General features: G+C 37.4%; 1 protein-coding gene across 2 annotated transcripts in view; it reads left to right on the top strand.

Moving 5' to 3' along the window:
- Positions 1-7,575, top strand: part of HTR1E (5-hydroxytryptamine receptor 1E) — an 85,148-nt gene extending 77,573 nt beyond the window's left edge. For both annotated transcript variants that reach the window (XM_031964552.1, XM_031964553.1), the window contains one exon: positions 4,525-7,575. In XM_031964552.1, coding sequence (XP_031820412.1) covers positions 4,714-5,811 — 1,098 coding nt within the window. In that variant the 5' untranslated portion in view covers positions 4,525-4,713 and the 3' untranslated portion in view covers positions 5,812-7,575. The remainder of the gene's footprint in view (positions 1-4,524) is intronic.
- Positions 7,576-25,019: the final 17,444 nt, after the last annotated feature.

Genomic DNA, 25,019 nt, shown 5'->3' with positions numbered 1-25,019 from the left:
AATAATACATTGTCCAGTTCCCACACCCCCTCCAACATATATTATTATCTTTTCCTGTCATCTTAGCCAATTTGAGAGGCATAAAGTAGTACTTCAGAGTGTATCAATTTTCATTTCTCTAATCAATAGTGATTTAGAACATTTTTCATATGACTAGAAATGGCTTTAATTTCTTCATCTGAAAATTGTCTATCCATATCTTTAACCATTTTTCAATTGGGGAATAAATTTGAGGCAATTCTCTATATATTTTTGAAATGAAACCTTTATCAGAAACACTGGCCATAAAAAAATTTTTTTTTCTCCAGTTTTCTACTTCCTTTCTAATCTTGGCAATCATGACTCCAAAGGACTCATAATGAAAGATTCTACTCACTTCCCTGATAGAGAGATGATGTATTCAAAGAACATATATTGAGATGAATTTTTTTAACATAGCCAATGTAAGAATTTGATTTGTTTGAGCATTTGTTAAAAAGGAGTTTGTTTTCTTTTCTTTTTCAGTGGTTAATGGAAAATATTAGGAAGAAAAAGCAAATTTTCACTAGTATTTTAAAAAATTGAATGAAAATAAAGAAATCCCATTCTTCCTTAAAGTTATAATCTAGTGTTACCTTTTCCATAAAGGCCTCCATATCTCTATACCTGGAAATGATCTATTCCTTTTCACATTTCTTGTGCAATTTGGATAAATATTGTAGGTATCTATCTTATTCCCTGTATTAGAACATAACCTGCTTGAGGGCAGGGGATCTCATCATCAGTTCCTAGAACATAATAGGTGCTTGGCAAATGCTAATGGAATTAAATTATTCAAATTTAATGTGCTAAAATGTTAATTCAAGTAAAAATATAAACTCTAAATCCTTAATATCTTATTTGGTAATGATTTAAGAATTTTACTTTAAAGAATCAATATTCATTTAGGAGGAAACTTTCCTTTACCAATGCAGATAGGTACTTTCTTTGTAACTTCTAATCTTTGAGAGTTGTCTAGAATCTAGATTACTGAGTTTTGCAGTATAGCATAAGAAATATGAATCATGGGGCAACTAGATGATGCAGTGAATAGAGCACCAGCCCTGAAATCAGGTAGGATCTGAGTTCAAATTTGGCCTCAGACATTGAACAATTCCTAAGTATGGGACCCTGGACAAGTCACTTAACCCCAATTGCCTCAGCAAAAAAAAAAAAATTATATATATATATATATATATATATATATAGAGAGAGAGAGAGAGAGAGAGAGAGAGAGAGAGAGGAAGGAGGAGAGAGAAAGAGACAGAGAGAGAGGAGGGAAGGAGGGAGGAGGGAGGAAGGAGGGAAAGAGGGAGGAGAGAGAAAGAGAGAGAGAGAGAGAGAGAGAGAGAGAGAGAGAGAGAGAGAGAGAGAGAGAGAGAGTCAGAAATAGGGCTTAATGCAGAGAGAGGACTATGGGGACTGAATGTGAATCACAATATAGTATTTTCATTTTTAGTTATTGTTTGCTTGCTTTTTTTTCCTCTCTTTTTTTTATTTTTGATCTGATTTTTCCTTGTGTACTATGATAAATGTGGAAATATGTTTAAAAGAATTGCACATGTTTAACCTATATTAAATTACTTGCTGTCTAGGAAAGAGAAGAGGGAAGGAGGGAGGGAGAATAATATAGAACACAAAGTTTTGCAAAGGTGAATGTTGAAAACTATCTTTGCATGTATTTTAAAAAATAAAAAGCTATTCTAAAAATTAGGACTTAAACCCAGATGTTTTGGGCCAAGCCTGATTCAGTTCATTCAGAGCTTGTCTCCCCACCTTATCTCCACACAGAAATATATATACTTAGCAAGATGCACTGATATGTGAAACAATAGTATATCTACCATGTGTGAAGGGCCTTACTCCACATAGATAGATCTTTTGTGGTTGTTGTTGTTACATGACAAATAAGTTATGTCAAGGTCTAAACCTTACTATTCTAGTCTTAAGAACAGTTTCAATATTTTTAAAGATAGAAATTAACCCAAATAACTGAGACAGATATTTCTCATATTATATTAAACCCATTTGTGGCAAAGAAAGATCTAAATCTTCTGCCTTTTCAATGGTTTAGGTCTATTACTGGGCAACCTTAATCTTAGAAACTAGGAAAGCCTGGCATTTTCAGGACAGTGAGAGAAAAAGAAAAACTAAACCAAAAAGAGAGCCAAAGTAAAACAAACAAGCAAAAAAGTAGGCTTATGAAGGAGGAACAAATATGGGAACTTATATTTGGGGTTATAACAATGGCAAAACCATCACATTGGAAGCCTCCTTCATTCCAGATTCCCAATTTATTAAGATTGGTTCTGATAATCTGGAATAGAGAAAGTGACATAAAATTGACTGTGTTGCATGGAAAACATACTGGTCCCATAACATGTGTACAAGTCATTCCCAAATTCATGACCTTTGCCAATACATGTTTTAATAGGGCATTCCTGTTGCCTACCACAGATGACTGATCATTTGTCAGCAGCATCTACACATTGAACAGCAGCCAATAAGAGAAGGAAAGGGACTGAGTATTGGAATTATATTGTTTTCCTGACTTGAAGCTGTCTTCTACCCAGTGTTTTTCAAAGACATCACTATACACTCTTAAATTCCTTTGCTGCCTTCCTTCAAAAGGTTCTTGGTACACCAGACCTGAAGCTTAATCCATATTTTCTAGCTGTGGCCTCCTGAAGGGTGAGCTGTGTCAGGCTCACGGACATCAGTACGAATTCTTAACCTCCTCTTCTGAATGTTTAGGGAGTCTAATAAATCTTTACTCTATAATATCTTCTTTCCTGTAGTCTGTCCCCTAAAATGTAGGGAAATCTACTCCTGGTTTGGGGGTACTAGTGAAGTTTCCCCTTTTCTCTTTGCATATATCATGATTGAATTTTCCCTGTATTATTGTTGCTTTATTCTGTAATCATCATGTTTTTTCCTATGCCAAAAGTTTAAAAAGAATCAGTTTAGATGTCCTAGATACAAAGGGAAGGACGGAGCTATGTAAGTTTTTGGTTTGCAAGGAGCTCTGCAGACTGTTAGGATGAGGGTGCCAAGTGTGGACTTAGTTGTGTGGCTAACTTACACTGAGTTCAGCCAATTTTTCACTTGCCTGGGGAGTGTAGAAGAGAGACCAAGGAAACATGAAAACATGACAGATAAAGTGCCTCTAGAAGTCAAGGAGACATACCTCCTTAACAAAAGGGGACCAGCCCTGAGTAAGCAAATGGCAGCTGAGTTGGGACAGGATCAGTTTGTCTCTGAACTTTTTGTATATGCTTTTATGAGAAGTTAGGGAGACTATTTTTTTTTACTTTATAAATCAATAATTATTTCATGTGGGCCAGTATTGTGGAACAGGTCTAAATTATTTTGCACTGATACTTTCTTTCCTGTACTCTAATTCACTGCTTCCCACTCCCAAAAAAATCCTGTAAATAACATGCAGATCGTCCTTCCTCTTTATCCAGTCGCCCAAACCCACAAAGCTTATCCTGGGCTTGTATTTTTGTTAGTGGCTAGCCTTTTTATGTGAGTTTTTTCTTATTTTTCATGTGCATATGTGCATACCTTCCCTTTAAAACAAAAACCCAGGGGAGAGGGTGGGGGAAAGGGGAGAAATTGGAACACAAGATTTTTCAAGGGTCAGTGTTGAAAAATCATCCTTGCATATGATTTGAAAATAAAAAAAAAACTTCAATAAAAAATAAAAAAAAACCTACACATTGCAACGTCAGACTTTAGTACAATAATCTTATAATCTCTTGTTCACCTGATTCTTGGTGCTATAAATTCTTTAGGTAGGTCACAGGAGAAATGTTCTCACCCTTGAGATGAGGAAGAGCCTGCTTTTCTGCCTGAGCCATAAGAGTTAGAAAAGTTTTCTCTCTTTTTCTTTTTCTGTTTCTTGCAGAACAAGTTCAGTCATTGCCTAGCACGGAAACAACTGATTGGCTTCCTTGAGTAATCCCTAGGAACTACTTTGTACTTTCCAAGCCTTTATAGTGGAAACCTCAGTGTCAGTTCCTGTTATTTTGTAGCCCATTCTGTCTTTAGGCATGTGGTGTGAAAAAAAAAAAAGTCACTCTGCATGATAATGTCTCAGAAATTGTGATTTCCCAAACCAGTGGTTTCAGTTTGTAAATAGCCTTTGTGCTAATTATACTGCGCATACTTTACAAAAAGAAAAAGAGAAACTATCTGTTCTTCATTCCACTAAGACTAAAAATGTAAAAAATAAAGATGAATTCTCTGGGCAGCTAGGTGGCACAGTGGATAGAGCACCAATCCTTAAGTCAGGAGGACCTGAATTCAAATGTAGCCCTAGCTGTGTGACCCTGGGCAAGTCACTTAACCCCAATTGTCTCAGAAAAAAAAAATTCTCTCCATAGAAAGGAAAAAGGGAATGTTACTTTAAAAGAGCTACTCAGAAAATATAAAGCAATTATTTTTATTCACAAATGATATCATTAATTGAGCCAAAAAATTTCTATTTTGTTTTCCCCCCAGGAAACTTGCATTCCGGAAAAGCTTTGGGTTCCTTTCTCATAACCAGTGAAAATGGCATTTAAAGGAAAACATGTGAGGAATACTTAAACCCTCTTTATGGCTCAGATGTGTTGAGGTCTGAACGATCAACTAGAAAAGAGAACTTCCAAATTTCCTGTAGTAGCTCCTGGGAGAAGAAAGATTTAAAAAATGAATTTCACAAACTGTACAACAGAAGCCAGTGTGGCTATTAAATCTAAATCAATAACAGAGAAGATGCTTATTTCTATGACTCTGGTGATAATCACTGCCATGACTACACTCCTGAACTCAGCTGTAATTATTGCAATCTGCACCACTAAGAAGCTCCATCAGCCCGCAAACTACCTAATCTGTTCTCTGGCTGTGACAGACCTCCTGGTTGCCATTCTCGTCATGCCCTTGAGCATCACCTACATTGTCATGGACACCTGGACCTTGGGTTACTTTATCTGTGAGGTTTGGCTGAGTGTAGACATGACTTGCTGCACCTGTTCAATCCTCCACCTGTGTGTGATTGCCTTGGATCGGTACTGGGCGATCACCAATGCTATCGAATATGCCAGGAAAAGAACAGCAAAGAGGGCTGGGATGATGATACTCACCGTGTGGACCATCTCCGTTTTCATTTCCATGCCCCCGTTGTTCTGGAGAAGCCATCGACTTCTCAGCCCTCCACCCAGCCAGTGCACCATCCAGCACGACCACGTGATCTACACCATTTACTCCACCCTGGGGGCTTTTTACATCCCCTTGACTTTGATCCTAATTCTCTATTACCGGATCTACCATGCGGCCAAAAGTCTTTACCAGAAGCGCGGCTCCAGCCGCCATCTGAGCAACAGGAGCACCGATAGTCAGAACTCTTTTGCAAGCTGCAAGCTGACCCAGACCTTCTGCGTATCTGACTTCTCCACTTCTGATCCAACGACAGAATTTGACAAAATCAACATCTCAGTCAGAATACCTCCCATCGACAATGACCTGGATCAAACCGGAGACCGCCAACAGATCTCCAGCACCAGGGAACGGAAGGCTGCTCGCATTCTGGGACTGATACTGGGGGCATTCATTTTGTCCTGGCTGCCATTTTTCATCAAGGAGCTCATTGTAGGCTTGAGTATTTATACTGTGTCATCTGAAGTGGCCGACTTTTTGACGTGGCTTGGTTATGTGAACTCCCTCATCAACCCTTTACTTTACACGAGTTTTAATGAGGATTTTAAACTGGCCTTTAAACGGCTTGTCCGGTGCCGGGAACATTCCTAGAAAGGTAGAAAATAAAGGGTCTTTAGACAGTCCTGTAAAATGCACAACAGATATTAAACTGGTGAACTCTTAAAGATAGTTTATAGATTGTGGGAATGGGGAAAGGTATGCAACATGGTGTTGTGTGTGGTCCTTTGCTCTCCCTTTTAGTGGTCCTGACATTCAGTAAGATGTTTTCTACCTCCAGTGTTATGTAAGATGTGTAATTCAAGTCAGATTTATGACACAAAAATATAAACATTAACAGAAGTAACAAAAAGAAAAATAATGCATTATTTATTTTAGCAGTTCCAATTACTCCTGTAATCAGTAAATGAGAAAATTCCTTTTGTTCATAGGAATTTTTTTTTGGTGGATTCTTTTGTCTGTTTATGGATAAATTAATGTCTCACTATTTGCCCTTAAGTGGCATAAAACTTGACCTTGTATATTTGTGTGCATACAGATCCATGCAGAGACTGTATGATTGTATATAAAGAATAGAGAGCAATCACTGTCCTGTTAACCCCCTGCTTGCATCCCTGTGCTGAAAGCATTCATCATGGCACGACTAAATAGCACATCTACTGAAGAATCAAGAACCCTTATTTCCCACAGTCCATTAAAAAATAAACCAGCTCAAGTTTCAAAAAGAACCCAGAATGATCTGGGGATCTTGTGTAAGTTGTTTATTGTGAGTATAATATATAAACAAATGAGAAACAAAAAAAAAAATGTCTTCCATTTGGTACATTTGCTTCTGGAGATGTTTCTGTTGTTGGGCCTTAAAGGTGAGAGGTAAGGTTTCAGGATTTTCTAGCTGGAAAGGACAGATCTCAGAGATCTAGACTGACTCCCCCAATTTGTGAATGAGGAAAGAGGGGTTCAGAAAATTTAAGTGATTTACTAAAGGTCACAGAGCTAATGTATGTCAGAGGCCTATTGGTGTAATTAGGAGACTTCCCGGAAGAAATAGAGAAGCTAATCAATATTGAATGCAATAGGCTCTTTAATCTGGCACATTTAAAAAATAGCAAAAAAAAATTAAAAAGAAAAAGAAACAATTTAACTAGAGATACCCAAAGGAGCATGGAAGGGAAGGAAAGAATAACATGGACAGGGATACTGTCATTATTTAAACCCCAAATTGGGAAACAGCCAGTAACTCCAAAGCTAAAAGTGAACCAGCCTTAAACTAGGGCAGTATTTAAAACCTGTAAAGTGGTAGGGAAGAACAGGATAGGTAAATAACCAGAGAAGACACCAGGCTAAAGCAAAATAAGGGAGTTTCTAAGGCTTTGTGAAAATTTCCATCCATGGCTTGGTATATTGTTACTTTTAATTTCACCTGTTTGGTGGATGGAACTCCTGGGTAGCTCTAGGAAGATGATTAAGGCCAGGTGTTGTAAAGGTTCTGTTTATGGATGTCTGGTTGGTTTTCTACCTTTGATATGATCGGCATGGTAGCCACAATTAGCTGCAAGTTTCTAACTGGGAAGTGTGTAGGCCAGGCAGTTTAAGATATGAAAATGGGATTTCAGAAAAAGTCAGAGCATTATGATATAGACAGGAGGAGAATATTTGAAGGTGGCAGAAGCCAGACACTGCAAAGGCCCTAGAAACTTTTTCTGAATAGTCTGAGAGAGTATCTAATATTCCCATAACTAGATCATATCCTAGGAACACTAAAATTTCTAATCATATTGAAAGTTGAGCGTTATAGTTCTGCATAGAGAAAATCCTAAAAATACACACAAGTGTATATATATAATATACATATATATATGTATATTATATATATATATATATATATATATATACACATGCACCCACACAAACATACAGAAACACAATATTACACCTTCATTTAAAGGACAATTATCATCTGTTATGAAATGTTACCTGGAGAATTTACTAGTGGTTCAATCATTTTAACAGAGAGAAATTTCAAAAACAGGAAAATTGGGGTTCCCACTTAGGATGGTGGATCAAGAAGAGATTTGAACAAGATGGCCTCTAGAATCCTTTATACTAGAATCCTGCAATTTTAAGGAAATTAAACATGGAAAAAGTTCTTTCCTGGAATTGTTTTTGCATCAGTAGAGAGATCATTACACAGTTAAGTGAGTGGCACAGTAAAGTTAGCTACCAAAGACCAGTTTCTATCCCATCCCAGATGTGAATGAAACATTTATCTTTTTAGAGCCTCAGTTTCCTCATCTGTAAAATGGGAATGATGATGATTTTGCTACCTAACTCACATAGTTTTGGTGAGCCAGGAGACTGAAAAAAGTCACAGCTCTGTACAGTGTCCTAAAAGTCTTAATGAAGTTTGGGAACTATCCTATTATCCATGTAAATCATTATCACTATAATGTAGCCCAGAACCTAGAAATAAAAAGTAACCACAAAAATCCTATTCTGTTTTAAGCAGGACTATGGAAGCCCTGGAGTCACTGCTTCAGTGTGTCTACAAACGGCCTCACACTTGCCAACTTCCAGTAGAATGACAGGAAGGAACCAGGAGTAGGGACAACAACATGGATGCTTATCCTGATTCTGTGCTCCTGGAGAAAGTAGATACCCCTGTATAAATCATATGATCACAATCTAAAGCTGGATGAACTCTTAGAGTTTAAATCCTATTTTATAGATGAAGAAAATGAACCCCACAGAGATTTAAATGATTCACCCAAGATCACACAAATAGCAACTGTAAATTACCTAGTTGCTCTGACTGCAACTCCATAGTTCTCTTAATTACACCTCTTTAATTTAGGGGGCATTTAGGTGGCTGGCTCAGTGGATAGTGCTCTGGCCCTAGAGTCAGGAGGATCTGAGTTCAAATCCAACCTCCAACACTTACTAGCTGTATGATCCTGGACAAGTCGATTAACTCTGTGTGCCTCAATTTCCTGAACTGTCAAATGAGCTGAAGAAGGAAATGTTAAATCACTCCAGAATCTTTGCCAAGAAAACTTTTCTGACCAGTTTCTGAAGGTAACAAGTGTGAAATCTTGATCCTAGGTTCTTCTAGCTAAATGTATCTCTGAATCAATACCCAGATAAGAATAATAGGTGATAATATCTAACATTTATATACTGCTTACTATTTGCCAGACAGTGTGCTGAGAGCTTTAAAATTATTTTTTTCATTTGATTCTCACAACGACCCTGGGAAGTACAACTATTATTCCCATGTTATAGATGAGAAAATTGAGACAAATAGAGGTTTAAGTGATATGCCCAGGATCATACAATTAGTGTCTGAGGATGGATTTGAACTCACTTTTTTGCTGACTCTGGGCCCAGCACTGTAGCTATTGTGCCAACCAGATGAAGTACCTAGAAGAAGGGAATATTTTTGAGTAAGAATACCAGTGAATTGTAAAAATTGGTGCTGAAGCCAAACCTGTTAATCTATTACTGAATGAATATTGAAGAGCTTGTTTGACTCATTGTTGATGCCAAAGTTGATCCCCATGCAGTCCAGTTAATATTTCTTTCATAGTCATAAACTATGCTCCTTAGCCTATTAAGAAATTAATCTCTGCAGAATCCTCCATAGTATTATAGGATTTAGGGAGGAAAGTGACTTAGAGGTAATTTAATCCAACCCACTCATTTTTACAAATGAGCAAATAGAGGAGCAGAAAGATTCCATGACTTACCTATTATCAAACAGATAGTAATGGACAAAATCTAAATTAGAATCCAACTCCCTTCATCCCAAATCCAGTTTTCTTTCCCCCTTGCCACACTACTCTAATTACTAAGAAGGTTTCTATTTCCCCACAAATCTGGGTATTTGTTCAAAGAAGGAGCTAGTGCAATACTACAGATGAAGCAATACCTACTAAAAACAAGGTGATATACTCTGGGTCAATATCACTTTCTTGTACGTCATCTTCCTACATAAAGGGTGGCTTTCATGTGACTGGCAACAGGATAGTCAGAGCCAGGACCAGGAAATTGCCTAACCAAGAGAGATCTAGGAAATGCTAATGGTCTGAACTACAAGATTTTATAATATATTTTTTGTCATGAACCCATTTGGCAAGCTAATGAAGCCTATGGACCTCTCCTCAAAATAATATTTGCTGCCTACCTTCATAATTAAAGGATACCCCAAATTTCATTAGTAAAAATAAAAATGTTATTTTCCCAGCCAAGTTCATGAATTCCCTGGAATCTTTCCAGGAATCTATTTATCATGAGTTAACAAGTCTTAGCCTGAACAGTTAAGAGATCAAATCCAGATAGTTTCAGACAAAACAGGAAGGGGCAGACAGAAATAAGTCAAAGTAGATATTCAGAGAATTAGCAAATCAGCCTAAATTGCTTTATAGAACTGGCCCAAACGCAGAACTCAGGGGAAAGGTTAGGAGCATTGTGCCATTTGAAACTACCTGCTGCTCAGCTACGTAGTAGGGTCCACTACTTAGAATACTGAGCAAAAAAGACAGAAATATGAAGGATTTAGTATTTGTACAGCCATTGACATTTACTACCTCTCATTTCCCAGTAAAAGAATGTCAAGTTGTCATAGCAAGATGCATCCCCTAGATATATTGATTATGGATTATGGACTGGTTGTTGAATGAATGAAGTAAGAATCTGAATGTGTTCGGGACAAAATTGAATGGAGTTTGAGTGCTTAGTTGATGTCATTGTTTATTTAAGAAAAAAAAAGACAGCTTATTGTAAATATGTGAAGAAAAGTGACTAGATGTGAAGGTACATGGCCAGAACGGAATCCTGGAGCTTGGAAGACCCTAGAATTGGGAGCTGGTAGCTTGGTTGTGAAAATGCAGAAAGAAAAGGCTGGTGAACATTGGCTTGCTCCACTAGTGCTTGAGCCCTGTGGTAATCTGCAGCTTTTGCTTCTTATGCTCTATTACACAATACTATCAGCATTTAGAGAGCAATGGCTGGCACAGTTCTGAGCCCCTAGGAATCTCCACATGAAAGGAAAGTTAATGAATCCATAGCCCAGGAGTGAGACCATATATGGAAGTCCACATCTCCTGTTCCTGCTTGTAGCTGGCACAGACATTCTAGGATTATATCATAACTTCACAGTAAATATTTTAGAGAAATGATTGAAATCAAGGTCACATCTTCATGTATATTTTTCATATGTGTACTAAGGGGCTTGCTAGGTTGATGCTTATTTAGACCAATGGTGCTGCTAACTATTATCAACATTGTGCATGTCTCCAAACTGCTCTATTGATCTGTCCTTTCCCTATGCGAGAATTTTTATCTCATTAAAAAAAATAAAGGAATAATCATTACCTACTGCTTTTGAGATTTGTCATTGCCAATGGTGATTACTCACTTTTATGGTTTCCTGGTGGTCATACTTTAAGAAAAAATAGATTTTCTAAATAACAAGATGGATAGGAACATTAGCAAAAGGGTTGGGACTTTCTCCCTAGATAGAGAATAGAAATCTGTTATAATATGGCTTTTTGCATGGAATTTTATCCTCCATCCTCCTGCCTAAAACAGAACTATATCCAACAAAACTGAATATACCACAGTCAGCCTATGAAGATGTTTGGTCCTTGTATTCCGTCTAGCATCAGTACTATAAAATGAAGTCATGGTGAAAGACTCAAAGGATCAAATTAAAGCTTAGTAAGAAAGGAAGGAAACCTCAAAGACCTTTTACCAGTGATGAATCTGAGAACTAAGGTGACTTGCTCAAGATCATTCAAGTAGTGGCTATCAGAAAAAGGATTTTAACCTACCTCATCTGATTCCAAGTTGGCACATTTCCACTGACCCATGTTGTTTTCTGTAGTTCAGAAGAAGCAAGTTATTAAATTCAGAAGAAGCAAGTTATTTTATATGCATTCTTTGTGTATAACTCTGTGCTAGACAAGCAGAATGACTGAGTATTTAATTAGCTGCCCCTAGTTTCACACTGTAAAATAAAGAGATTGAACTAGATAACTTCTAAGACCCCTTCTAACTCCAAATTCAGGTTCCTACAATGGGAAAAAATAACATTCATCATCTTTAAGGGGCTTAGAGTCTGAAAGGAAATCTAGAAGGTAAACAATTAGTACTGAGCAGACTATGATAGGACTACTAGGAGGTGCAGTGGATAGAGCACTGGGGTTTGGAATCAGAAGACTCATCTTCACGAGTTCAAAGCTGGCTTCAGATACTTACCAGGTTTGTGACTCTAAATAAATCACTTAATCCTGTTTGCCACAGTTTTCTCTGCTGTAAAATGAGCTGGAGAAGAAAATGACAAATCACTTTAGTATCTTTGCCAAGAAAACCCCAAGTCATGAAGAGTTGGACATGACTGAAACTACCAAATAATAGCAACCACAAAAGTGTGAAATAAGATTGGAGTTTGTAGAGAGTCTTAAATGCTAGACTGAGGTGTTCATATTTTATTCACTACACAATAGGAAATCCAATAGGATAAATTTAGACAAAGAATTCTTCATTCTCTATCCTGTTCATCACCCCATTTGTTCCCTGCTAGGTGGAAATGATTCTTCCTTGAAAGTAGTTTTTCCCATCCCACTGGTACAGTATTGAAGAATAGTCTCCTCATCTCTCCTGCCAATTCAAGTCATAGATTTTGATCTGGAAAGGAAGTTATGAGGACAACTAATCAGTCCAGATCCTTCTTTTTACTTATGTGAAGAGAAGGAATTTATCCAAAGCCACATACACACTGTGTCAAAGACACACAAAGTGTCAAAGTCTGATCTTGTTGACTCCTAGTTCAGTATTCTCTCTGGAACACCTTGTGCTACCTCTTCAAGAGTTTATTTTATGCAAATTACCTCTTATGTACAAGTCACTCCTATTTGATGCAGATTTGAATAAAATATTGTCTCTGCCAACTTTCTAGAGGAAGGAAAGAAGGAAGAAGGAAGGAAGGAAGGAGGGAAGGAGGGAAGGAAGGAGGGGGGAAGGAAGGAAGGAAGGAGGGAAGGAAGGAGGGAAGGAAGGAGGGAAGGAAGGAGGGAAGGAAGGAGGGAAGGAAGGAAGGAGGGAAGGAAGGAGGGAGGGAAGGAAGGAGGGAAGGAAGGAGGGAAGGAAGGAGGGAAGGAAGGAAGGAGGGAAGGAAGGAAGGAAGGAAGGCTCACTACCAGAAGACAGAATCACTGAGAATTGTTAGAAGTATTAACTGACCAGGAAAGACTACTTAAGGAGTGTGTGTGTGTGTGTGTGTGTGTGTGTGTGTGTGTGTTTGTGTGTGACAGAGGGACAAAGAAAGACAGAGACAGAAAGAAGACAGAGGGGCAGAGCCCACTAGGGCAGAATCATTCATTCCTCCAGGATGGGATTTGGGAATACAAGCAACCATTCCCCTTCTCACAAAGATGTTTGGAATGTTTTAGGGAGTGAATAATAAGCTGCTTGATTTGATGAAACCAAAGAATCAATAAGATTAATTTACTTAAAAGAGAGGGGGAAAAATATTTAATGAAGAATAGGAAGCACATGGAATTTGAAGGAAACTTTTCTGGCTCAGCCTTAAAAAGGAAATCCATGAAAAACTCAAATCCCAGCTTTTCTATTTATGGCTGTCTCACCTTGGCATATGACTTGAATTCTCTGAACCCTAACATCTTTATGTATAAAACTGAGAGGGATACACTAGATAAATTCTGAGGCTCCTTGCAACTTTAAAGCTATAACACTATGAGTCTATAAATTGAAGAGAAAAACCATAATTCTTAACAGAAAGGGAGTTGTGAGGCTCAAATGAGATAATGTATGCAAAAATACTACGCAAATCTTAAAAGAACTATATTAATATCGGTTATTATTATTATTATTAGCCTAGAGTCACCAGACCTCCTATTTGCTCCTGATTTCATTCTCTGATTCTTCTACTGAGCTTCTGCGGAGCTCAAGCTATGTTTATAGCACAGCACAGGGGTGTGCTGGTAAATGTCTACCAAACAGGCTGGCAGGGGAAGGTGCCTACGTGCAAACATGTTTTTTAAGTATATTCTACATTATTAACACTTTCTTAAGTCTAGATAATCAATAAAATAATATAAATCAAATCCAGGTTTGTCAGGACAGTTAAAGAATTATTGACTATTAGTATTTTAAATATAAATTATTATTAAATAGACTTTTGCAAGTCAATTAGAAGTATCTCCAGTACACCTCTTCTTAACAGTCACTCTAAACAAAAAAGACGTGTACACCATCATTCCTATAAATAGAATTGATATCAGATTACCTCTCATGGGACCATTTTTGAAGGGGATATAGCTTCTAGGAGAAATATAGCAGTAATCCTGAGGTCCCCTGACCTTAGAATGCTATTGTTCTAACAATTTGTCTGTCATTGATCCTAAAGTCTCCTGACTTTAGGAATACTATAGTATAGGCTTAGTATATACTATACTATAGTATAGAGCAACAATCTGTTGGTCAGTGATAAAAAGATTTCTGAGACAAATGGTGAGGTACATACCAGACTACTCCTCAGCTCTACCTCCAGGCCATAAAATTAGTATATCAGTGATATGAAGAACTAGATCTCCCTGTCTTTTTCTATAAATTTGTCTTCTTGCTTCTGGTTCTTTGCTAAATCCTTTTGGAACTTAGATTGCTTCAACTGGTATTGTAATTACAATAAACTTTGGCCCTCGGCTTGGAGATGGGGTCAAGCCTGCAAATTCTTTTGAGATACCTCCAACCTTTTGGGGTCTCCTTATGAACCTCAATATTTTGACCTGACTTAACATCAATCAATCATTTAATAAGTGCCTTCTATGTGCCAATACTTCATAGGCATTGGGGATCCAAAGACAAAACTAAGACAGTGCCTGCCTTTGAGGAGCTTATAAGCACTGGAGGAAACAGAATGTATTTAAATAATTATATATAAAATAGACACAAAATAAATGCAAGGTAAAATATTTGGGAAGAGCATACTAGAGAGGTAGAGATCAGAAAAGGCTTCATATAACAGACAGATGGAGGAGGAAAGAGAAACAGAAACAGAGAAAAGGAGATAGGTACAGGTACAGAAATGGAGACAGAATAGTTCTAAGATCTCTTGCACGTACAAATTAAACAGATCTATCAGCTGCTGCTTCCTCTACCTCTACTTTAAGAGAAGATAAAGAGCCAAGGAAGCAAAGAGAGAGAGAAAAAACTTTCCTAAACCCTGAGCATCTTTTAAGAACCTTGCCTACATCTTCCAATCTAATCAGATCACTTGTAATTGTCTTTCTTCTCCCTAGAGCCTCTCTCTAAGCACTCCATGGGAGCAGGATGCAGAATCACACCTTTGGCATTCCACATTCTCTTTCTGCAACAAGTAGACCTGTTCCCATTTTCCCATCCCTGTTCACAAAAGAAAGGTACTTTCTACTAGACCTAGTCACATGATTTCTACTGCCCATTTTGCCAAAATATTTTGTTCTTGAGACAGAGAGAGAGGGACAGACAGACCCAGACAGAAAGAGACAGAAAGACTTACAGGGAGATAGACAGAGGCAGATAGAGACAGAAAGAGACAGAAACCTAGACAGAGAGAAAGAGAGAGACAGAGAGAGAGAGAGAGAGAGAGAGAGAGAGAGAGAGAGAGAGAGAGAGAATTATTGTGCCTTTCATATTTCAAGTAGCTAGAAGCTAATAAAGTGGCAGTTAATAATTAAGGTGTTCTCTCAAGGATGGCTAAACAGACAGGTTTCCAACAAGACAACTGTCAAAGACTATTACAAGGTGGACTAAATTCCAAATGGAATATTTGGAGGCCAAATCATTGTGACCTATTCATATGCCTTCTCAAATTTATCACTACTTGCCACTCATATCTCACTTCTGATCATTAGCCTCTCCCCAGCAGCTGTCTTTTCCCACACGGAGGTTACTAAGCTCAGAATTCTGCCATTCTGATATAAAGGAAAAAACTGTCTGTACTCTTCATTTAGCTAACAACTGTCAAAGACACTTTATTATTTTACCAGCAATTACTTGAGGAGAGAGTCTGGTCAATAGTCTTCTTTGCTAAACAAAGTACTCTGACCCATTTTCCAACTCACATTTTGTGGTAGTCATAAAGTAGTCAAAAATGAAGAAATTGTACAAAATGTAAAAGATAAAAATACATAGTTTTCAGTTGTGGTTATATAAAAATCTGCTATTTAAAAAAGGAAACATTTCTCTTGGGAAGATCTGATTAAGGGTCTTAGCATCTCAGGAGACTGAAGATGACATTCAAAAACTCTAATTGGTCTGCTAATCAATGGAGACCATGAATATTCTTACAATACCTGTTTTTATTTTTTTAATACAACAGAGGTCTTGGTCTAAGTCAATAGAACTAAGTTATGTATAGTTTTTAGTATCTGCAAGGATATTCATAATAAATCCCAAAATAATAAAAATTGTTCTATGGGAATCAATCTTAGAACTCAACATTATACAATATTTACGACTAACCACACCCAGAAGACATTTTCCTCTTCTTAACTTTAGAATACATCATCATTATTCACCCAGAATTCAAGAATTAGTCAATTACTTTGGAAAGAGAATCAATTGGGGAAAGGATTTTGGGAAGATGGTGGAGTAGCTCAGAACATTTCAAGTTCTCCAGATTTCCTCCAAAAACAGAACAAATTTGCACCTCAAAGCAAACATAGTCTGGTGAAAAAACAAAGAAAACTCGGGGCAGAAGATGGATACACAAGAAAGACCTAGATACTGGTTTTAATGGGTGTGAAGTGCAAACAGCTCCAGGTTAGTTCCACAAAAACAGCAAAAGGAAAACCCTAGGATTAGATACCTCAGCTGGAACCACAGCAACTTTGGTCTTTGGGACAGCATAGAGTCTGAGTCCAGGAAGACTGGGGGAATCTCTGCAGAGTGGGAATGCCAGATCCAGCTGTGCTGCTCACCTGTGACCCAGGGGCAGAAGGAACCAGCGCACCCACTCAATATAGAAGCAGTGGGGCAGGGATGCTGCTGGCTGAGCTTTTGGTTTGGGGTTCCAGGTCAGAAGAGAGAGAGAGGTGAAGAGGAGAGAGCTAAAGGCACTATCCCCCAAACCCAAAATTAGAAGTACTTACATTTATAGTTCTCATTTAAAAAAAGAAGAATTATTGGAAACTTACTATGGGAATAGAAAGATGATAGTTCATCTTCAGGGGAGAACAATGAAGTAAAAAAAAAAGCTCTCTTCTACCCCAAAGAGTAACATTAAATGGCTAGAAAGAATTTATAAAGGAACTCAGAAAAGATTTTAAAAATAAAATGAGAGACATTGAGGAAAAACTAAAAATAAATAAATAACTCATCCAAGAAACACAAGATTATGAAAAAAAAGTAAACCAACTTTAAAAAAAAGGAGATACAGTCTTAAAGAAGAAAATAATTCTTTGAATATTAGAATCGACTAAGGGGAAGAAATAACAAAACAAAATATAAAGAATGAAAAAATAAAGCAGAATTTGAACTATCTAATCAGAAAAACAATACATCTGGAGAATGGATCAAGAAGAGAAAATATAAGAATAATTGGACTATCTGAAATCTATATGAAAAAATAACTTCAACACAATAATAAATAAATAAATAAAGCAAATAAATAAAACATTAAATAGAGCAAAAAGAAATTGTCCTGGAATGACAGAACAGGAGGAGAAAGCAAAAATTGGAACAAACTCACCATCTCAAAGAGATTCTTTGAGAAAAACATATAGGAATATTATTACCAAATTTTAAAACTCCCAGATCAAAGAGAAAATTTTGCAAGAAATAAACAAAAAAAAATCAAATATGTTAAAACTACAATCAGAATTGTATAAGATTTATGAGCAGTCACAATAAAAGAAGATAGGTAGTGAAGTTATATATATTGGCAATCAATACAAGAACTAGACCTACAACCAAAAATACCATATCCAGCAAAATTATCCATGATATTTTTTCTTCACGCAATTTTTTCCTTCCTTTTTCAAACTGTTGACTTTCTCATGCATACCTGTTATTTCTTTCCTCATTTTGTCTTCTGCTTCTGTTATTTGCCTTTTGAAGTCTTTTATGAACATTTCCAAAAAGCCTCTTTGAGCTTGAGGCCAATTTATCCACTCTTTGAAATTTCTTCTGTAGACATTCTGCCCTCATCTGAGTTTGTTTTGGTTTGCCCTGTCACCATAGAAGCCTTCTATGGTCAAGGTAATTGTTATTTTGTCTACAATTATTTTATTTTATTAAAGCTATTTATTTTTAAAACATACGCATGGATAATTTTTCAACATTATATGGTGAAGATTCTTTTCTGTTTCTTGCTCATTATCTTTCCTTTTCTTTGGGTATTTCCTCTTATTTATCAGAGTTTGCCTTCTGAGCTGGAACTGGAAGCTGCCCTGCTATGTGCTCCTCTTCTGAGCCAGGACTGAGGGTCTCATTTGCTTATTTGCTCTGATTAAGACCCTCTCATCTGCTTTCCCAGACTCCATCTGAGCTGTTCTGAACACTCTTTTCACCCCAGTGAGACTGACCTTTCTTGAAGTTTTTTCAGCCTATCTTGAGCTGGAGAGGAGTTTCCTTCCATCAGACTCTGTTCAGAGCTTTGATTTCTATGTGGTTTTGGAAGGAAACTGGATAAAGCATTTTTCACACTTTACCACTCTCTTTGAGGTATAATTTGACTATTTTGACTTCCTCCACCAAATCCCTCCTTTTTCAAGGAGACTTATATATCCTGCTATTTGTGAAATTAAATGGGGTCCCTAAAAGTATCAGCTTGTCAGTCAGCAAGTATTTATTATTTACTATGGACCAGGCATGCAGCTAGGTAGTTCACTGTATAGAGAACCAGGTCTGAAGTCAGGAGATCTCTCTTCCTGAGTTCAAATCTGACCTCAGACACCTTATTGTATGACTATCCCATTTCTCTCAATTTCCTCATGTGTAAAATGAGCTGGAGTAGAAAATGCCAAACTACTCTGAAATCTTTACCAAGAAAACCCCAATAAGGTCACCCCCCAGCACCTACAACAAGGTGTCAGGCTCTGAATTGACCCTGAAGACACAAAGAAAGGCAAAAAGACAGTTCCTGTTCTCAAGGAGTCGATAATCTCATGCTAATAATTGAATATGTATTCCAGAGGTTGATAGACATCGCTATGTCTGGTGTTAAGCTAATATTAGGGAAATATTTTAATATATATGTATTTCAGATGTTTTCCTCAGAACTTTTTCTTATCAAACTCCTAGCCATCTTCTCTCACTTGCCTTGAGACAATCATATGGGGGAGGAGGGAACTGTCCAAAAAGAAAACTTATGATTCATGATTTTTACATTCTTTGAATTGATGATAATACCGCCTATTTGGGGTGGGAGTTAGAGACTGTGTGCATTGTCTTAAATGGAATTGTTGCTCCCTGTAATGGGCTGAGGCTTGAGTTGATGCACTGAGGTCCCAAGCACGTGAGGCTAAATAGTAATTGGACTATACTCTATTAATATACGTGCTTGGATAAAGAATGGCCCCTGCCCACTCTCTGTGCAAGTCCTGATGTGTTGTATAGGAAATGATGATTTTGGTGGGTGGAGGCAGAGAGACAGGAAGAGAGGCCGGGAGAGATTGAGCCTGGGTTCTATGCTCGTAGCTGCTGGTCGTGTGGCTGCTGGTCTAGCTAGCTTCTTGATTCAGCTACACACATTGCTATTGCCCATTCTCTTCCACCTCCAATCTTTCTTCACTGAGAATAAAGACTGACGATTTTCCCCTAACCTGAATTCCTGACTCCTGCTGATTTTAAAATACGCGGTCTTCACAGCTCCCCTTCATCACTACTGAAAAATTCGAGGGCAAACTAATCTCTACACACACCTCATTCTGGGAAGACTCCCTGTTAGAAAAAAATCAAATATGTTTATGAGAAATTGTTTGCCTTGGGTCTTGGTTTTCTCATTCTGAGACAATTTTCAATTTTTTTCTATTGAATTATTCTAATCTAAAATGCAGGAAAAAACCAAACCCTTCACACACAGTTAGTGTCTAAGGCCAGATTTGAACTCAGATAATCCTGTTTCCAGGGCTGCATCACCTATTGGCTCCTGTTTATTTTTCTTTCACAACTTCACTTTTTATTTCTTTTAAGAATCATTTGTGATTGATAATATTGTCAGCATTTCAGCTTTCTCACTTCCTATCTGTTTCATATTACATCCTGGGCAAGAACCATTAATGTAGAAGCTTCCCAGAGATAGGGCTTGCTCTGAACCAAAAGAGAAGGATTTTCACCTCACATTATGACTGAAAGGATGCTACTGCAGTGGACACTTATCACAGTGAATAAATATAATTCCACTTGGAATCTTTGTATGAGCTACACACAGAGTTCCAAAACAACTCTTCCTGTGTGGCATTAAGCAAATTACTTAAACTCTCTGGGCCTCAGTTTCTTAATCTGTAAAATCAGAGGTGGGCTGAATAGCCTAAAAAGATAATTTCCAGCTCCCAATTTACAATAGCATAATCTAAAAGAAGAAGGTTTGCATACTATCTTTAGGAGTCAGGGAAAGGGAAAAGGAAAAGCAAGGTGACTTGAACAGGAAAAGAGAAATAGTGTCAGAAAACAATGATAAAACCCCTGCAATTAAAGTCATGGTGCTTTCTTGTGGAACAAAAAAGAGGGAATCTCAATGTAAATAGGGTTGGTCACATATAAAACATAATCAGATGGAACAGAGAGTTTTGGTTAAAAAAACTGAAGAAGCATTAAGCTGAAAATATGCCTTTGAACTGGTGGGAGAGACCTTTTGAGTGCAGTAATATTGACACAGATTAGAACATGCTAAATCACACCTTACACTTGTGCTAAAGGTTCTTTAGCTAACTGTCATGCACACCATAATATTTAGAAACTTCACGAACAAACCAATTATTTTCCTATCATCCCCCACATGTCACCACATTTTAAAATTCTTGTCAATTAGTGTGAAGCTTAAGATAAGCTGAAATAATTAAAACTAAATGACAGAAGGAATCTAATTTTCACTTCCTCTTTTAGGAGAAAAAAAATAATAATCACAGCCAGCTCACTAGAATTGTTCTAATTTAAATCACCTACCTTGCTCAAAATGGTATTTTTGTACATCACAATTTCTACTGTCCTTTCCTAAGGATATGTATTGTATCCTGAAAACCAATTAGGTTTAATTGTGGTGGAGAGGTGACTGTTTTTCCAATTCACGTAAAAAGTTTATTAGTAGCATACCCTTTGATCTAGCAGTGTTACTACTGGGCTTATATCCCAAAGAGATCTTAAAGAACGGAAAGGGACCTGTATGTGCACGAATGTTTGTGGCAGCCCTCCTTGTAGTGGCCAGAAACTGGAAACTGAGTGGATGCCCATCAATTGGGGAATGGCTAAATAAATTGTGGTATATGAATATTATGGAATATTATTGTTCAGTAAGAAATGACCAACAGGATGATTTCAGAAAGGCCTGGAGAGACTTACGTGAACTGATGCTGAGTGAAACGAGCAGGGCGAGGAGATCATTATATACTTCAACAACAATACCATATGATGATCATTTCTGATGGACCTGGCCATCCTCGGCAATGAGATGAACCAAAGCAGCTCCAAAAGAGCAGTAATGAACTGAACCAGCTACACCCAGCAAAAGAACTCTGAGAGATGACTAAGAACCATTACATTGAATTCCCAATCCCTATATTTTTGCCCGCCTACATATTTTTTTTAATTTCCTTCACAGGCTAATTGTGCAATATTTCAGAGTCCGATTCTTTTTGTACAGCAAAATAACTGTTTGGACATGTATACTTATTTTGTATTTAATTTATACTTTAATATATTTAACATGTATTGGTTATCCTGCCTTCTAGGGGAGGGGGTGGGGGGAAGGAGGGGAAAAATTGGAACAAAAAGTTTGGCAATTGTCAGTGCTGTAAAATTACCCATGCATATAACTTGTAAATAAAAAGTAATAATTTTTTTTAAAGTTTATTAGTATTGCAGCACTTTTGGTCAGGTCAGTTTTTCTGTAATCCCACCCCTGCTCAAGTGAACTGATGTGAGCTGAAAGATAGCTCTCTGATTGAATGACTTGTATGTGGGGGTTACACATACCTCTGGTATGAGGTCCTGCTCTATCTTTTTCAGGTAGTTCACCCTCCTTTGGTGTCCACCTGTCAACCAATTCTAACCTGTAGCTCAGAGAAGCTGAGCATCCAATGCAGAAAAACCCATTTTGGCAGACAGGACCAAATAACCACAGGCATCAAACTCATTGAGGAATTAGGGGGATGACTACCCACAAGCATATGAAAACTTCCCTGGTGAAATAGACGGATGAGAACAATTTCTTCTAATGGCCATGAAGGTGGATGAGATAGGTTCTGTGTAGTGCTTAGACTTTAGTCAGACATTCAAAAGCCAAGGTTATCCACTGTATCCTGAGTCATCACCTTGATTTTTGTCTTGCCAATGGACTTCAATGACTCCAGAAGAGCAAGTGAGAATGATGACTTTGTGTGACTCTCTTTATTTAGATCTAAATTATGAATGAGTCAAAACATCACCCAATGATGTCACTGATGCTCTTCAAAAAGAAAGAATAAGTTACTGAGAGACCTTTGAGCCACTATCTACTATGTAGGAAGAGACAGAAGAGAGAAAATAGAGAATGATTTCATAGGAAAAATCCAGTCTTAGTGATGGAGTTTGAATGCTCTCACTTCCTGGTGGTCAAGAGGTTAGTGGCACTAAGAGAGTTGTTAAAGATCCCCTTTAATCGGCCGTAGGTTTAAAGTGAAAGAATTCCCTTATTCCCGAATTATTAGTTGCAAAATGAAAGTTTATTGTTGGATAGAAATCAGTGTGCTAAGGGACTGACTTTTATAGTGGCAGAGATCTATTGAGAAATGGAATTTTATGCTGAGAGAATCAGTGGGCAGGGTCCTAGCCATCTGCAAAGCAGTTTAGCTCTAAGAAGCTGTTATATTGGGTATCTTGGTAGGGGCTGGGACAGCCGGAGCTGATCAGACCAGGATTCCTCAATTAAATGAGAATTTAGAAATTTCTATGGGAGTCAATTTGCCCCTGAATAGTATTGCTTCTCTTACCCTGGGAGAATGGGCTCTAAACCTAGACTTCTGGGAGCCTGGGAGATCCTGATCTCTAAGATCAGAAAAGGGGGCATAATCTCTAAGAATGATAATCTTAAAGGGAACACAATTTAACAGTTTTCCTCCCTCTTCATTAGCAGTCTCTTAGATTCTATGCACTAGAAATTATAGGACATATTGGGGTGCCAAGTTTCCCCATCTATCCACAATTCCAAAAAATCCATTTCCCACAATAAAATTTATACCCTGCTATCTCTTTTTGAACTGTGTCTTTCTGCTTCTCTGTATGTCTCTTTATGTCTCTGACTCTGTCTATTATGTCTCTTTGTCTCTATCTCTGTCTGTCTGTCTTTGTCTCTCAGTCTCTATCTCCTCCTTTACTCTCTCTCTGTTCCCCCCTTCCTCTCCTTCTCTCTTCTCTCTCTCTTTTCTCCCTTCCTCTTCTTTTTCCCTTCCTTTTCTCTCTTTCTCTCATTCTCTCTGTCTCTCTAATTCTCTCTCTCTCTCATGCTCTTCTCTCTCTCTTCCTCTTCCTTCTCTCTTCCTCTTCTCTCTTCTTCTTCTTCTTTCTCTCTCTCATTCTCTCTGTCTCTCTCTCTCTGTCTCTCTCTCTCTGTCTCTCTGTCTCTCTCTCTCTGTCTCTCTCTCTCTCTCTCTCTCTCCCTTCTGCTCTTCTTTCCACACATTCATCATAGACTCAGAAGTCTATTGGTAAACTGATTTCTATCCAACAACAAACTTTCATTTTACAGCCAATAATTGGGAATGAGTGAATTCTTTCACTCTAGAACCCACGGCCAATTTAAAGGGGATTCTTAACAACTCTCTTATAGCCAGTAACCTCTAGACCACTAGAACAAGGAAATAAACTCCATTTCTGCAGTTCCTTCTTCTGATTGTCTGGTTCCTCCAAGAATCTCCATTTTAAGGAAAATACCTAGGCCCGTCATGTCTTTGTTCTTTTCCAGGCTCCACTCCTGACTCTCCAGGCTTTCTCTACCATCGTCCAACATTCTCTCCTCCCAGCTTTTCACCTTTATTTTGTGTTTTTTAAGAAAAAAGAGAAGAAGGCAAGAACAGGGATATCTAAACTTGGAGAAAGGGAAATTTGTGACTATCCTTCAAAAGCACCTGAAGAGAATTAGTCATACAGGTCATGAAATTCAAGAGATAAAAGACTATCCAAGCAAAGGGAATAGTCAACCATATCAAAAGTCTTCAAGAAGTCAAGAAAAGCATGGATTTCACGCTTAAGAAATTAATGATAACTTTTGAGAGTACAGTTTCAGTCAAATGTGGGATCAAGAATCCAGATTACAAAGTCATTGAGAAGTGAGTAAATGATGAGGAAGTAGAGGCAAGAATTGTTTGTTGCCCATTCTTTCTAAGATTTCTAAGATTCTAAGATAAAATTCTTCAATTTTAAAATTGAAGAGTAAAAGAAATATGGGATAGTCAATAAAGTATATAAAAGTACCATGTATCAGTAAAGGCCCAGCTGAGATTAGATAGCCCTAACTGGATTCAGTTAGTAATTTCATGACTTCCCTCAAGAGCAGTTAGCCACTGAGCTGCAGTAATAGGAGCAGTAGGAGAAATAGTCATAGTTATAGTCATAGTAGTCAAGAGAAAACATATTGAGAGTAACCTAAGTTTAAAAATTACCAGGTGGTAGTAAGGCAAAGTAGGTTAAAAAGACAAAGAGGTTAAAAAAGGATTCAAGGATTAAGGGCAATGCATAATTGAACTGGCTAACTAAATGATCAAAAGAGAGCTGAAAATATTGGAGATTATAAAGAGGATTAAAGAAAAATTTGGAAAACTGTAGGACATACCTTCCTCTTGGAGAGAGGAAGATGCAAAGCAATTGCTAAAATTCCTGAATTTTTTTGAGTAAACTATCTTATAAATACGAACAGTTTTTAAAATTAAAATAAAGTACAAATCAACAAAAGCAAGATGAATGTGGATAATCTGTTCTAATAGAGTTATTGCAATGCAATAATTATTTAATATGGTATCCACAAATAAGATTAAATTTGAGTTGACTTGTGTCAAATACTAAAATTATCATCATCAACATCAAAAAATCATCAGCAACAAATGCAGATC

The sequence above is a fragment of the Sarcophilus harrisii genome, chromosome 4, assembly GCF_902635505.1.
Source record: "Sarcophilus harrisii chromosome 4, mSarHar1.11, whole genome shotgun sequence".
Classification (NCBI taxonomy): Eukaryota; Metazoa; Chordata; class Mammalia; order Dasyuromorphia; family Dasyuridae; genus Sarcophilus; species Sarcophilus harrisii.
The sequence above is the reverse complement of the archived record's forward strand: the minus strand, read 5'-3'. Positions and strand labels throughout refer to the sequence as shown.